At 48.8% G+C, this 11,575-nt stretch overlaps 1 protein-coding gene across 1 annotated transcript in view; it reads left to right on the top strand.

The window, feature by feature from the left end:
- Positions 1–11,575, top strand: part of Ccdc60 (coiled-coil domain containing 60) — a 173,872-nt gene that overhangs the window by 159,971 nt on the left and 2,326 nt on the right. Inside the window, exons 9-13 of the mRNA XM_013349439.2 lie at positions 676–747; positions 3,144–3,206; positions 3,834–3,956; positions 6,004–6,135; positions 10,065–10,254. Coding sequence (XP_013204893.1) covers positions 676–747; positions 3,144–3,206; positions 3,834–3,956; positions 6,004–6,135; positions 10,065–10,254 — 580 coding nt within the window. The remainder of the gene's footprint in view (positions 1–675; positions 748–3,143; positions 3,207–3,833; positions 3,957–6,003; positions 6,136–10,064; positions 10,255–11,575) is intronic.

Below are 11,575 nucleotides of genomic sequence, written 5' to 3'. Positions count from 1 at the left end.
AGTCTAGGAGAGTGTGGAAGTCTAGGCGAGTGTGGAAGTCTAGGTGAGTGTGGAAGTCTGGGTGAGTGTGGAAGTCTAGGCGAGTGTGGAAGTCTGGGCAAGTGTGGAAGTCTGGGTGAGTGTGGAAGTCTAGAGAAGGATGTAACTCTAGGCAAGTGTGGAATTCTAGGTATGCTTTTCAAATTCCCCATCTGTCCATACATGTGTGTGCAATTGTTGTGTATTGTGAAATTCTGGGTGTTTTTAATTCTAAAAATGTGTATATAATTGTGATGTGTGTGTACACATGCATATGTGTGCCCGTGTGTGTGCGTGCACATGTGTGTGTATGTGTGTATTAAATTGTGAGTTTTTGAGTATGGTGCAATTCTATAGTGTCTGTGTACAATTCTGGGGTTCTACAATTCTCCAGAGTAGGTGGATCATGCTGGCGTCTGTCAGTGTGTCTGAGTCTAGGAAAATGAGGGCTTCTACATACGGTTTCTGAGCACAACTTCGCCCAGCACAGCCAAGTCTCTGAACATACATGTGGCCCAGAATCTGTGTTCTCAGCAGACTCTCCAGGTATTCCCTCCACTGTGACTCTGTAGCTCATTCTGGGAGGAGACAACTGGTCCTAGCACAGACACCTGCTGGAACCTGAGCCTTTGTTACAAGACTCCTCTTGTTTTGTAGCATCCTGAACTTAGTCAAGCAAATCAAGAGCGATTCTGGCTGGAAGGATTGGCCGACCGTCTACAAGTCCAGGTAGGGAATTCTGAAACCTCCAGCAACTGGAAACAGGGTGGAGAGGCAGGGAAGCCGGTCCTGACCCAGGGCCAGCACACACATGCTGGGACAGAAGGGCTGAGAGGGGCACCTCTCCTTCTTTTGACCTCACTACAAGTAAGATCCTTTTGATGTTGGGCTGGCAGCAAATACCCAGACACTTCTCTTCAACGTTTATATTCCATGCTTTCCACTAAACTCTTCCATCCATGACGAAACGTGGCCCAGGGCCCCCTTCTCGTCTATTTTAAGGTGCAATTCTGTTTTGCCTGTTTGAGATCTGCAGCCTGACACTGCGGGCCACATATGCACGGGCCTGGAGGACCCCACTCTGAATCAGCTTCCCTCCTTCCTTTTGAGTAGCCTGTCACATGACATGGAGTCAGTCCCCTCTGTGGCCCAGGAGCTGTGCCCAGGTCCGGAAGCTTCAATAAGCAAATGAAACAAATACATTGCACACCCAAACACCTGACTGGAGCGTCCTTGTGCTTTGGGGCCTTAGATAATCCAAGGAAGCCCGTGGGTGCCTTCCAGAAGGGTGTTATAAATGCACGTTATAAACTGTGAGGGTTCTGGAGGCGTCTACAGTGGTGAGGTCACTAGATCACTTCCCAGTTTGAGGCATAGTCTTCTAGGAGCTCCCTGATGCATTACAGAGTAGGACTTCACAGGAGGGCTGGCAAACACTGTGACTTTGGATTAGCATTGAGTGCAAATGATTCTTGAGACTATCCCACGATTGCCATGTGACATCTAAATGCCCGTCATTTCCATCTCAGTTAGAAATCAGTTAAAACAGAGATGAAGATGTTTTCCTCTCTTTGCCTCCAGGGGTCCCCTGAATTATCCCCATTTTTGAGAATTTATAATACAGTAAGCAAACGCTAATGAAACAAATGTCACTCAGTGTGCCAGGTGGGGTTGACGCACACCTTTGACCCTAACGCCGAGGAGATAGAGATGGGCAGGTATCTGTGAGCTCAAGGCCAGCCTGGTTAACATAGGGAGTTCCAAGCCAGCCAAAGCTACATAGCAGGGCCCTGTCTCAAAAGCAAAACTGGTGCTCATGGGTCAGGACATGACTTGGTTGATAAAAAGTACTTGTCATGCAAGCATCAAGGCCTGAATCTTAATCCCCAGGACCCACATTAAAAGCAGGGTGTGGCGGCATGTGTTTATAACACAGACATACACACATGTGCGTGTATGTGCATGCATGTACACACACACACACACACACACAAACACAAATGTAAATGTCCTGGGAGAAAGGCAGAAAGGCAGCATGGAGTGTTGGATCTGATCTGGAGTGGCCATCTCCTTGTGGAAGCTGGTCTGGCTGCAGTCACGGGGTGGAACAGTCGTGCAAGGGGTCTAATTGGTCCATACCTAGAATGGCTCCAAGGATGTGATAAGCTGAGTGATTCCAGAGGTGACTGACAGCCAGGCCGGACTCTGAATCTAGACTCTGGATTCTTATCACCTGGGTCTTCAGCTCAATGTAGATGTCAGTCAGAGGTCCTAGGAACAGAACTGATGGCAGAATCTGCTTCTCTAAAGGGGAGTTTTGTAGACTGGCTAAGGCTGTGGCCTGGCTCGTCCAACAGCAGCTGCCCCCCTAAGGAAAGGCCAGGAATCTAGTACTTGTACAGTCCACGAGGCCGGATGTCTCGGCTGACCCTCAGCCTATGTTGGCATCCCGAAGAAGGGGGTTCTCACAGCAGTGAAGGAATGACTCAGCAGCGGGATAGAGGAGCAAGAGGGAGGGAAAGCAGACTTCCTCCCTGCATTTCCTTCTCTGTGTGATGGCAGCAGAAGGAGTGGCCCAGATTTGAGGTGAGTCTTCCCACCTCAAACAATCAAGATTTAGTGTGGGTCTTCCCATCTTAAATGATGCAATTAAGAAAACCCCCTCACAGGTGTGCCCAGCCACTTGGGTTTAGTTTAGTTCCAGGTGTAGTAAAATTAGCCGTCACAGGGACCCAGTTTAGCAAAGTGTCTCCTCAAGTGAAGTGTCGGTCTGGAGTGAGGAACACCAGACATAACACGGGAAGACTCAGCCACCCCTGTCCCAGCATGCACCTGTCACTATTGAAGATAGCATGTGATCCCCACACTACACGGACGCAAAAGGTCAAAGAGTCTAAGGATATAGGACTCACTGTGGACCATGAGACAAAATAGCAGTAGGGATGGTGGGAGAGAGACAAGAAAGACACTCCAGGCAGGAAGATGACAGAAGCGAAGCCCAAGATTGGAGATGAGGGGTACTGAGTCCTGGTCCCCAGGTAAGAGTCTTCTCTGCACCTGAGTTCTGGGGGCCTCAGAGGAACCCCTGATGAAAAACAATCGGAAATTGTCCTTTGGTGTTTCAGTGAGAGATCCAGCACTACCAGTGGAGAAAGCCACATCATGGTGACGCAGAAGAAGTCAAAGGGGTAAGTCAGGTGGGGAATGGCACATCATGGGCAGGAGGGAGACCTCACCATGGTAACTGCATCCTTGTTCTCCCAGGCTTATGGGAAAAGCTCAGTACAGACCAGATTCCCCAAATCCATAGACAGGAAAGAGGGACAAGGGTCTCACAGACCAGATCCTGAGCAGCCGTGCGGAATACGACATGAAATCCCTCTGCAGCACCAAGCACCCCGGGCTGCTTCCTACATTTGCAGCATTGTTTATTCCCCAAGCCCAACCCTGCCAGGCCACAGCCTCATCTCATTTTACAGAGTAACAGGTTGAGAGTTGGCCACACGCAATGTCCCGATTGAGGTCACACAGCTGAGAAGGGGAGAATTTGGAGTTGGAGGCTCGCTATCCTTGGCATCCGCTGGGATCCAGCTGAAGCTAGCTCACTGTGGCTTGTGTATAAGGCCTGAGTCACCTCCCATTCTTCCAACCTCCAAAGGATGCTGGGGGAGGTGCCAACTGGAAACAGAGAGCACAGCTGGACACTAGCAGTTCCCACTTGAGGGTATATTGGGCTCACAGAGGCCAGTGAGACCCATGAGGCTACCAGGAGTGTACATTGGACCCCATTTCTCAGTGGTTTCTCTTATCCACAGCCGTGCTAACCGGGACATCATCCAATGCAAGAGTGGTGTGTGTAGCAGTATGAGGGCCAAGTTTTACAGCGTAGCCCAGGAGGCCGGCTTCTGCCTACAAGACAAGATGGAAATCCTCATGAAGTAAGGGCAGACACATGTCCAGCCCATTGCAAGGGCTTATACCTGGTACTGCATGTTTAGCATGTATCCAGTGCTAGAGCTGGAGTGACAGGGAGACACCTTCGCCGCCCTTGGGGAGTGAACTCTGCCTCTTGAGAAACAGAAACAAAATCACTGCATCCACAGAGAGACACAACTTAGATTCACCCCATGTGGGAAGAAAACAGGTGTTATGTCTGAGGAAGATGGATGGACGGGGAGGGGGACAGCAAAGGAGAAAGAGGGACAGGGAAGCAGGAGGGGATGAGGAGGAAGATGAGGAAGAGGAAGAGAGAGGAGAGGGGGAGAAGGCCAGAAACTAGGGACCCCAATTCAGGTTGGGTAATCAGGGAAGTCCTTTCTGACAAGGTGGCTTTACGATGACCATGAAGGAAGCAGAGGGACCCAGAAGAGGAGAAACTAGGAAGAGAAGTGTTCCAGGTGGCAGGCCTCCGGGAACTCTGATAGGAACCACCACATCACATACAGTCAGAATGCTGTCAGTGGAGTTCAACATTAACAGGCCACAGGAACTCTCCTTGTCCCCACTAAAGCCCTCCCCGAACTAAGGTGACCATGGGCCCAGGGAACTCACACTCCCAGGTGACGCTTCACACCCCCTTCCTGCTCAGAACTCACCATCTACAGGACAGGTGAGTACACGAAAATGTTCCACATAGGGCAGTGAGGGCCAGCGATAATGGGGACGAGCAGAAGACTCCGAAACATGGAGAGTGGGTGTCCTTCCTTGTAATCAAAGAGTGAACAATCATTTGCCGGCCATCCACACAAAACTATATTAATTACAACACTGCTTGACTGATGGCTCAGACGTATCTCTAGCTAGCTCTTGTATCTTAAATGAACCCATTTCTATTAATCTGTGTATTACAACCAGGCAGTAAGATTCTGGCGTCTCTCCTTCGGCAGCTACATGGCTTCTCCCTGACTCCGCCTTCTTTCTCCCTGCATTCAATTTAGTCCCCCCCACCCCTGCACGCAGCTCTATTCTGCCCTACCATAGGCCAAATCAGCTTCTTCATTAACCAATGGTAATAAAACATATTCATAGCATACAGAGGAGAATCACACACACTTCCTGACCTGGGAAAGCCACCTGATCATCTTAATGAAGGAGAGATTCTCAGGTTAACTAATGACAGTTCCATCTCCAGGGTACCATGTTAGGCAGCATCCTCCACTCAGTGAGCCGAGAGCTTTGCAGTTAGTTATGCACCATTTATGGTTCCCAACAGCCCTACAGGTGAGGCGCTTTAATCTCCCTACAGATGCTATAAGCACACTCAGAGAAGTCTTGTACCAAAGGCCCTGTACATGACAACACAATGAATTGTGTCGTTACAAAACAATAAAGGTGGGATCCAAACCCAGAGAATCTGGCTAGAAAATTAAGAGGCACTCCAAGGAAAAGCAGTCCCAGAGCATAGGATGGAACTGCCTGGTGTCAGCTGTGACTGGCTCTTGGGATGCTTACAGGGAGATCAGAGAGCTAGACAGAGTCCAGATCCAAAAGGCTTCGCTGGCCTGCCCCCTCCTCGGGTGGAGATCACACTTTGTCCCAAAGGCCCTGATTGTGAGGAAGAGGCTCAGAATTCTGAGCATGATGATGCAGTTGGAAAGTGTAGAAACTGGATTAGCTGGGACTTTTAGGAATAAGTTCCTCTAAGTTCCTTATTCCAAGTGAGATGGAAAGCACTGGATGCTGGATGAGGGGCATTAGGCGTGAGCATCATCACAACCTGGATTCTCTTTGGAGAGAGGGCTGTGTGCAAAATGAAGAGAACAACCAGCCTGAGTTCCGCACCCCCTGTGTGCCCGGCAGGACGCTCAATGCTCTGCACACAGAATTCAGCTGTCGTCTCTGAGAGACGATGAAATCACTTCAGCACATTGGAGAGAGCTATGGCTTCTGAAAGTGCTCGCCCGCCCGTAGCTAAAGTTGGAGGGGGGAGGGGTCTGTGTCTCTGTGTCTCTAATTCCTCTCCCACTTCTTCACACCACTCTATAGGCGCCAAGAAGAGCGGGGTCTCCAGAAGTTCCACTCTTTTGTTCTCGCCTCGAATTTCCAAAAGGATGTATCAAAGATGAGGCACCAGGTCCCGGTGATGAAGGGGGATGCAGAAGAGATTGCGGACCACTGGTAAGACCCTGAGGACCAGACAAGATGGCCCCTTAGCATTACATCATGGTCAATTCCAGGGTTCTTCAGTGGCCTAGAGGTATCCCCTCCCAACTACTGTCTGCCCCAATTGGGTCCCCCAAATCAAAACACAATCAGGAAAGAACCTGTCAGCTTCACAACCATGTGTCATAAAACCTGTCCTGGTCTTCATAGTTGCTGCGATTTTGATCCAGACTTAGAAATAAGGAGAGCTCATTTACCACCCCTCCCGTGCGCATGCACGCGCACACACATACACACGCACCCGCACACTCACACACACACGCACCCGCACACACACACACACACACACATGCACACTCACACACTCACCTGTCAACCAAATGTCTCCAGGGCCTTAGTTCTCTGAGGTTATCACTGCACACCCCTGGGAACACCGCACATGCAAGAGGACAGACAGACAGCAGCAGGGGAGGGCTGGGGTCCGCTGCTTGGCAGAGGATGGCACTGAGTATTTCAGAGTAACTGGAGGGAGGATGTTGAGTCGCTCCCTATGGAGAAGCTATGAATACTTGGTGGATGTACTAAGCATCTACATTGGGACGTTAGGAGCTGTACACAAATGCATCCAGTCAGGACAGCATACACTGCATAGAAGTTCTGACACTTGCTGGGTGTGGTGCCACACTGCTTTAATCTCAGCACTCAGAAGGCATCAAGACCGGTCTGGTCTCCACGATAAGTTCCGGGTGACCCAGCTACATAGTGAGGCTCTGTCTCAAAAAGACAAAAGAGCAAATAAAAAAGTCCTGATATGTTACACAAGTACCCTAGAAAGAAGTTCAGTGATGACTTCAATTAAAATAAGATATTTCAAAATGTAAAGGAAATACTGACCAACCGTAAGAAATCACTATGAACTGCGTGGCTGGTGGATGGCAGAGGTTGCCCTAAGAAAATTTAATGTTTCATATTTTATCCCCCAAATCCTTAAAGATACATAGGACACTGAGTCTCAGCGCAGTCGGCTCCCTCGTCCCAGGCCATACTGTCTGTAAGTGGCGAGCATAGGACACGAACCTCGGTCTGGTCTCAGAACTGCCGTTCACATGTAATATTGAACTAGAGTCTGACGCATTGTGTGTCATGAACTCCATTCTGCCAGGATGGAGGAAAACAAAATCTTTTTTAAAAGATGAGAAAATGGAAAGATGGACCTAGAATCCCTCCCACATTGTTATTGACATGAAGAAGGAACTTGCCAGAGGGACCCTGAGCTGTAGGGGAGATGTGGGAACCCCAGAGGGACCCTGAGCTGTAGGGGAGATGTGGGAACCACCCGCACTGCCTCACACGCCCAGGTCTTTGCCATCTCATGAGTAGCAACTGTCCCCGGAGTTACATGGGCTCCCAAAGGTGCCTTATGTAAGAGGGAGGGAGAGTGAGTTTATAGCCTCCCCTTTGGGAAGGAAAGTGGAAGGGTAATAAACTAACCCCCACGAAGATATTGGAGTGGGAAGTTAGTGTTGAGCCTCCCACAGTGGGGCTCAGCCAGCATCTCTAATGATGGGGCTTTTGGTATCATTACGGGGAAACAAGCGCCCTCTATAGCATCATTAAAATCAAGTCAAATGAACCACAGCCTGCCAACAAGTGTGCTCAGCTGGGCTTCTCACTCATCCACTCTTTCTGATAATAACTATTGGACGCCTACTATCTGCCCGGCACAGTTAGTTCAGCGCTATGTGCTGAGTAGCTCAGACAAAGTTCATGCTTTCATGGGGACTCATGCTACACAAAGACACATGAATAAATATACAAACGCATACCACAAGTACAAAGATGAGTATCCAAGAATGTTTGCTGGGTCAGGCTAGTCTTCAAATACATAAGTACACAAGCACAGTGGTACATATGAGGTGGAAGAAGGCACTTTTCATCACCATTATTATAAATTATGTCAAAATTCTATAATTGAATTATTATTATTATTAGTGCATGTGGAAGACTGAGAGAGACAAAAAGATGGGGGCATGTGCAGAGTTAAGGGAACAACTTTGTGGGTTCTTTTCTCTCCTTCAACCCTTTTGTGGGCTCTGGGATCAAACTCAGGTTGTCAGACATGTGTGACAAGCACTTTCTAAACACATGCACCATTTGTCTTAAGTAAGCCCTGACCACAGTTAAAGCATGCTCATAGATCTAAGGTGGGTAAGTAGGTTAGACAGAAATAGGCCAGGACCCAACTGTCTCTGCCATCTCAACAATGCATTCCCAGTGGTGAAACACACAGACTGTCAGCTGAGCTTGTTATCATGGAGATGGGAAATGCACAGGTCATCATCTCCATCATCTCCATCACCACCATCATCATCTCTATTACCACCATCATCTCCACCATCATCATCACCACCATGACCATCATTATCTCTATCATCACCATCATTTCCATCACCACCATCATCATCTCTATTACCACCATCATCTCCACCATCATCTCCATCATCACCACCATGACCATCATTATCTCTATCACTACCATTATCTCCATCACCACAATCATCATCATCACATTCATCTCTTTCAACTCCATCAACACCATCAACACCATCATCACCATCAACACTATCAACACTATCACTACCATCATCTTCAGCACCATCATCTCCACCACCATCATCTCCATCACCATTATCTTCAACATCACCACAATCATGTCCATCACCACCATCATCTCCAGCACCACCATCAACTCTATCACCACCATCTTCTCCATCACCACCACCATCATTGTGTTCATCTCCATCACCATCATTTCCATTCAGAAAGGGGCAGGACTCCCACAGGCTTGCAATAAGCATGGCACATCAAGTTGAGACAGGACTAAGCTCCTCCCCTTATATATAAGTGGGATGAGGTAATCTGGCATGGGAAATTGTAGAAGGGAAATTGTAGTTTATGCCCCGGAATAATTACACGGAAATTGTATTCATTTAAACACTGCCTGGCCCATTAGTTTCAGCCTCTTATTGGCTAATTCTCACATCTTGATTAACCCATTTCTAATAATCTGTGTAGCACCACGAGGTGGTGGCTTACCGGGAAAGATTCAGCATGTCTGACCTGGTGGCTGGCTCCATGGCATCTGACCAACTATGCTTTCTTTCTCCCAGAATTCTGTTCTGTCTACTCCACCTAACTAAATCCTGCCCTATCAAAAAGCCAAGGCAGTTTCTTTATTAACCAATGAGAGTAACACATAGACAGATGACCCTCCTCCATCAGGAAATAGGTTACCAAAAGTCAGCTAAGTGCCAGGGAGAAATACTGCCCTCACTGTTAGAAGCCTTACTAAGAGGCCAAGCTACACAATTGTCACACACATTCAGAGAGCTAGGTCAGTTCCATGCAGTCTCCCTAACTGTTGGTCCAGTGTCTATGATCTCCCACGAGCTCAGGTCAGCTGTCTCTGTGGGTAGGTTCCCCCATCGAGACCCCCAATTGGTACACTCCCTCCTCCCTTTCTTCAGCAAGACTCTGGGAGCTCAGTGCAGTGCTTATCTGTGGATCTCTGGAATGCAGCCTTTTAAAGCATGCAAGTGAAACAGAAGCTGGCTACCCTTAAACATAAATCCTTGCCTTGTGTATGACCTTACAAAAGCTGGTGTAGAGGACAGGGCCCATGTAGAGTGTCACGATGCCTCAAAAAATCCCAAGAGTAGAGAAGAAAATAAAGGAGAATCCAAGGGTCCAGACCCCATCCCGGGGCTTCTCTAAGGTGATGGGGGCCCAGATCCACACACCAGGGCCTCTCTAACTGGAGGGAACAGGTGGTGGGGGCCCAGATCCACATTATAGGGCCTCTCTAACTGGAGGAGACAGGTGATGGGGGCCCAGATCCACACACCAGGGCCTCTCTAACCAGCTCTCTCCTCTTGGATTTGAAGGTACTTTGATCTGTTATCCAAACTCCCTGAGGATCTGAAGAACTTCCGGCCTGCAAAGAAGGTCCTGACAAAACTGCAGAAGTTTGGAGAGAACCTAGACCTGAGGATCCGGCCGCACATCCTCCTGAAGGTGCTCCAGGACCTGCGGATCTGGGAGCTGTGCTCTCCAGACCTTGCGGTGGCCATCGAGGTAATGACCAATGCCCCTTCCGTCCCAATGCCTCAGGTGCTTTTCTTCAGTCATCTTCCAACATCCAAGCACTGCTTAAGTGCAGTGAACCCAACCATCCCGAAATAGCGAGAGTCTGCCCTCTGCGAGCTCTGCTCTATTTGGTTGTTCAGTGGCAGCTCCAAGGCTCAACAGAGTCGATGTAAGCAGTACTCCCTGGAGACTGGGAGGTTAGGAAGGGATGCAAGTGGGTTAAGCCATCCAAATAAACTCAGAGTGTGCTTCTGAAACTGCAGATGGTTGCCGGGCCAGCAGCGTGGCCCTCGCTGGTGTTTGTGGGGAATGAGAAACCTCAGGCACCAGACCAAATTTGCCAACACAGAATTGACATGTTAATGAGATGATACTGAGGAAATCTGGTTTAACTTATAGAAGACCTCACTAACCAGGGCAAATGGGAAAGCTAAGGTTTAATCTTGGACTTGAACACTGAGAAGTCAGAATCGTGAAGAGAAGGCAAAAGAGCAGAGTAAGGAGAAGACGGCACATGTAACACACACACACACACACACACACACACACACACACACACACACACCAGCAAGACGCGGCCTGACTTGTTGGAGAAATGCATTGCAAGTCATTGGGTGTGACAGAAATTGACCAAGGAGGTGACTGTCAGCCCAAGAAGACCTGTGCAGGTCAAGGGAGAGCTTCAGGGCTCTTTTCAAGGGTGCTGAGAAGCTTTCCCATCACCACCATCCCTGAAGGCACAGGACGTCTAAGATAACAGCAGTAGGATGCCAAAAAATAAAAAGGTTAAAGATGCTTATGGAGCCAGAGGTGGTCCAGGTCTGTAATCCCAGCTGCTCTGGAGCTGGCAGAAGGATGACAAGTCCAGTGTAGCCTGCTGGGCTACAGGCGAGCCCAAGGTCATCCCTGACAGCTTAGCCATATCTGTAGTGCCATTTCATTTGTATTTTAATAAATAAAGCTTGTCTGAAGACCAGAAAAGTAAAACAGCTACACTGGCCAGCCTTACAGACCAAGCAGCAATGACACACGCCTTTAATTTCAGTAACCCTGCTAGCTTGCCATAGAAACCAGGCAGTAGTGGTGCGCACCCTACCCTTAATCCCAGAACTACAGAGGATTATAAAACAGGAGGAGACAACCCTCAGTCTCAGTCTCATTCTGAGATTCTTCAGACAACTGAAGAAGCAGTCATCAGTTGGCAGGTTAGGGAAATGTGGTGGGGGAACATGCCCCATAGTGCCAAGTCCCAAACTCCATAGCCCAAACTCCATAGCCCCAAACTCCATAGCCCCAAACTCCATAGCCC

Source organism: Microtus ochrogaster, chromosome 2 (assembly GCF_000317375.1).
Source record: "Microtus ochrogaster isolate Prairie Vole_2 chromosome 2, MicOch1.0, whole genome shotgun sequence".
Taxonomy (NCBI): Eukaryota; Metazoa; Chordata; class Mammalia; order Rodentia; family Cricetidae; genus Microtus; species Microtus ochrogaster.
The sequence above is the reverse complement of the archived record's forward strand: the minus strand, read 5'-3'. Positions and strand labels throughout refer to the sequence as shown.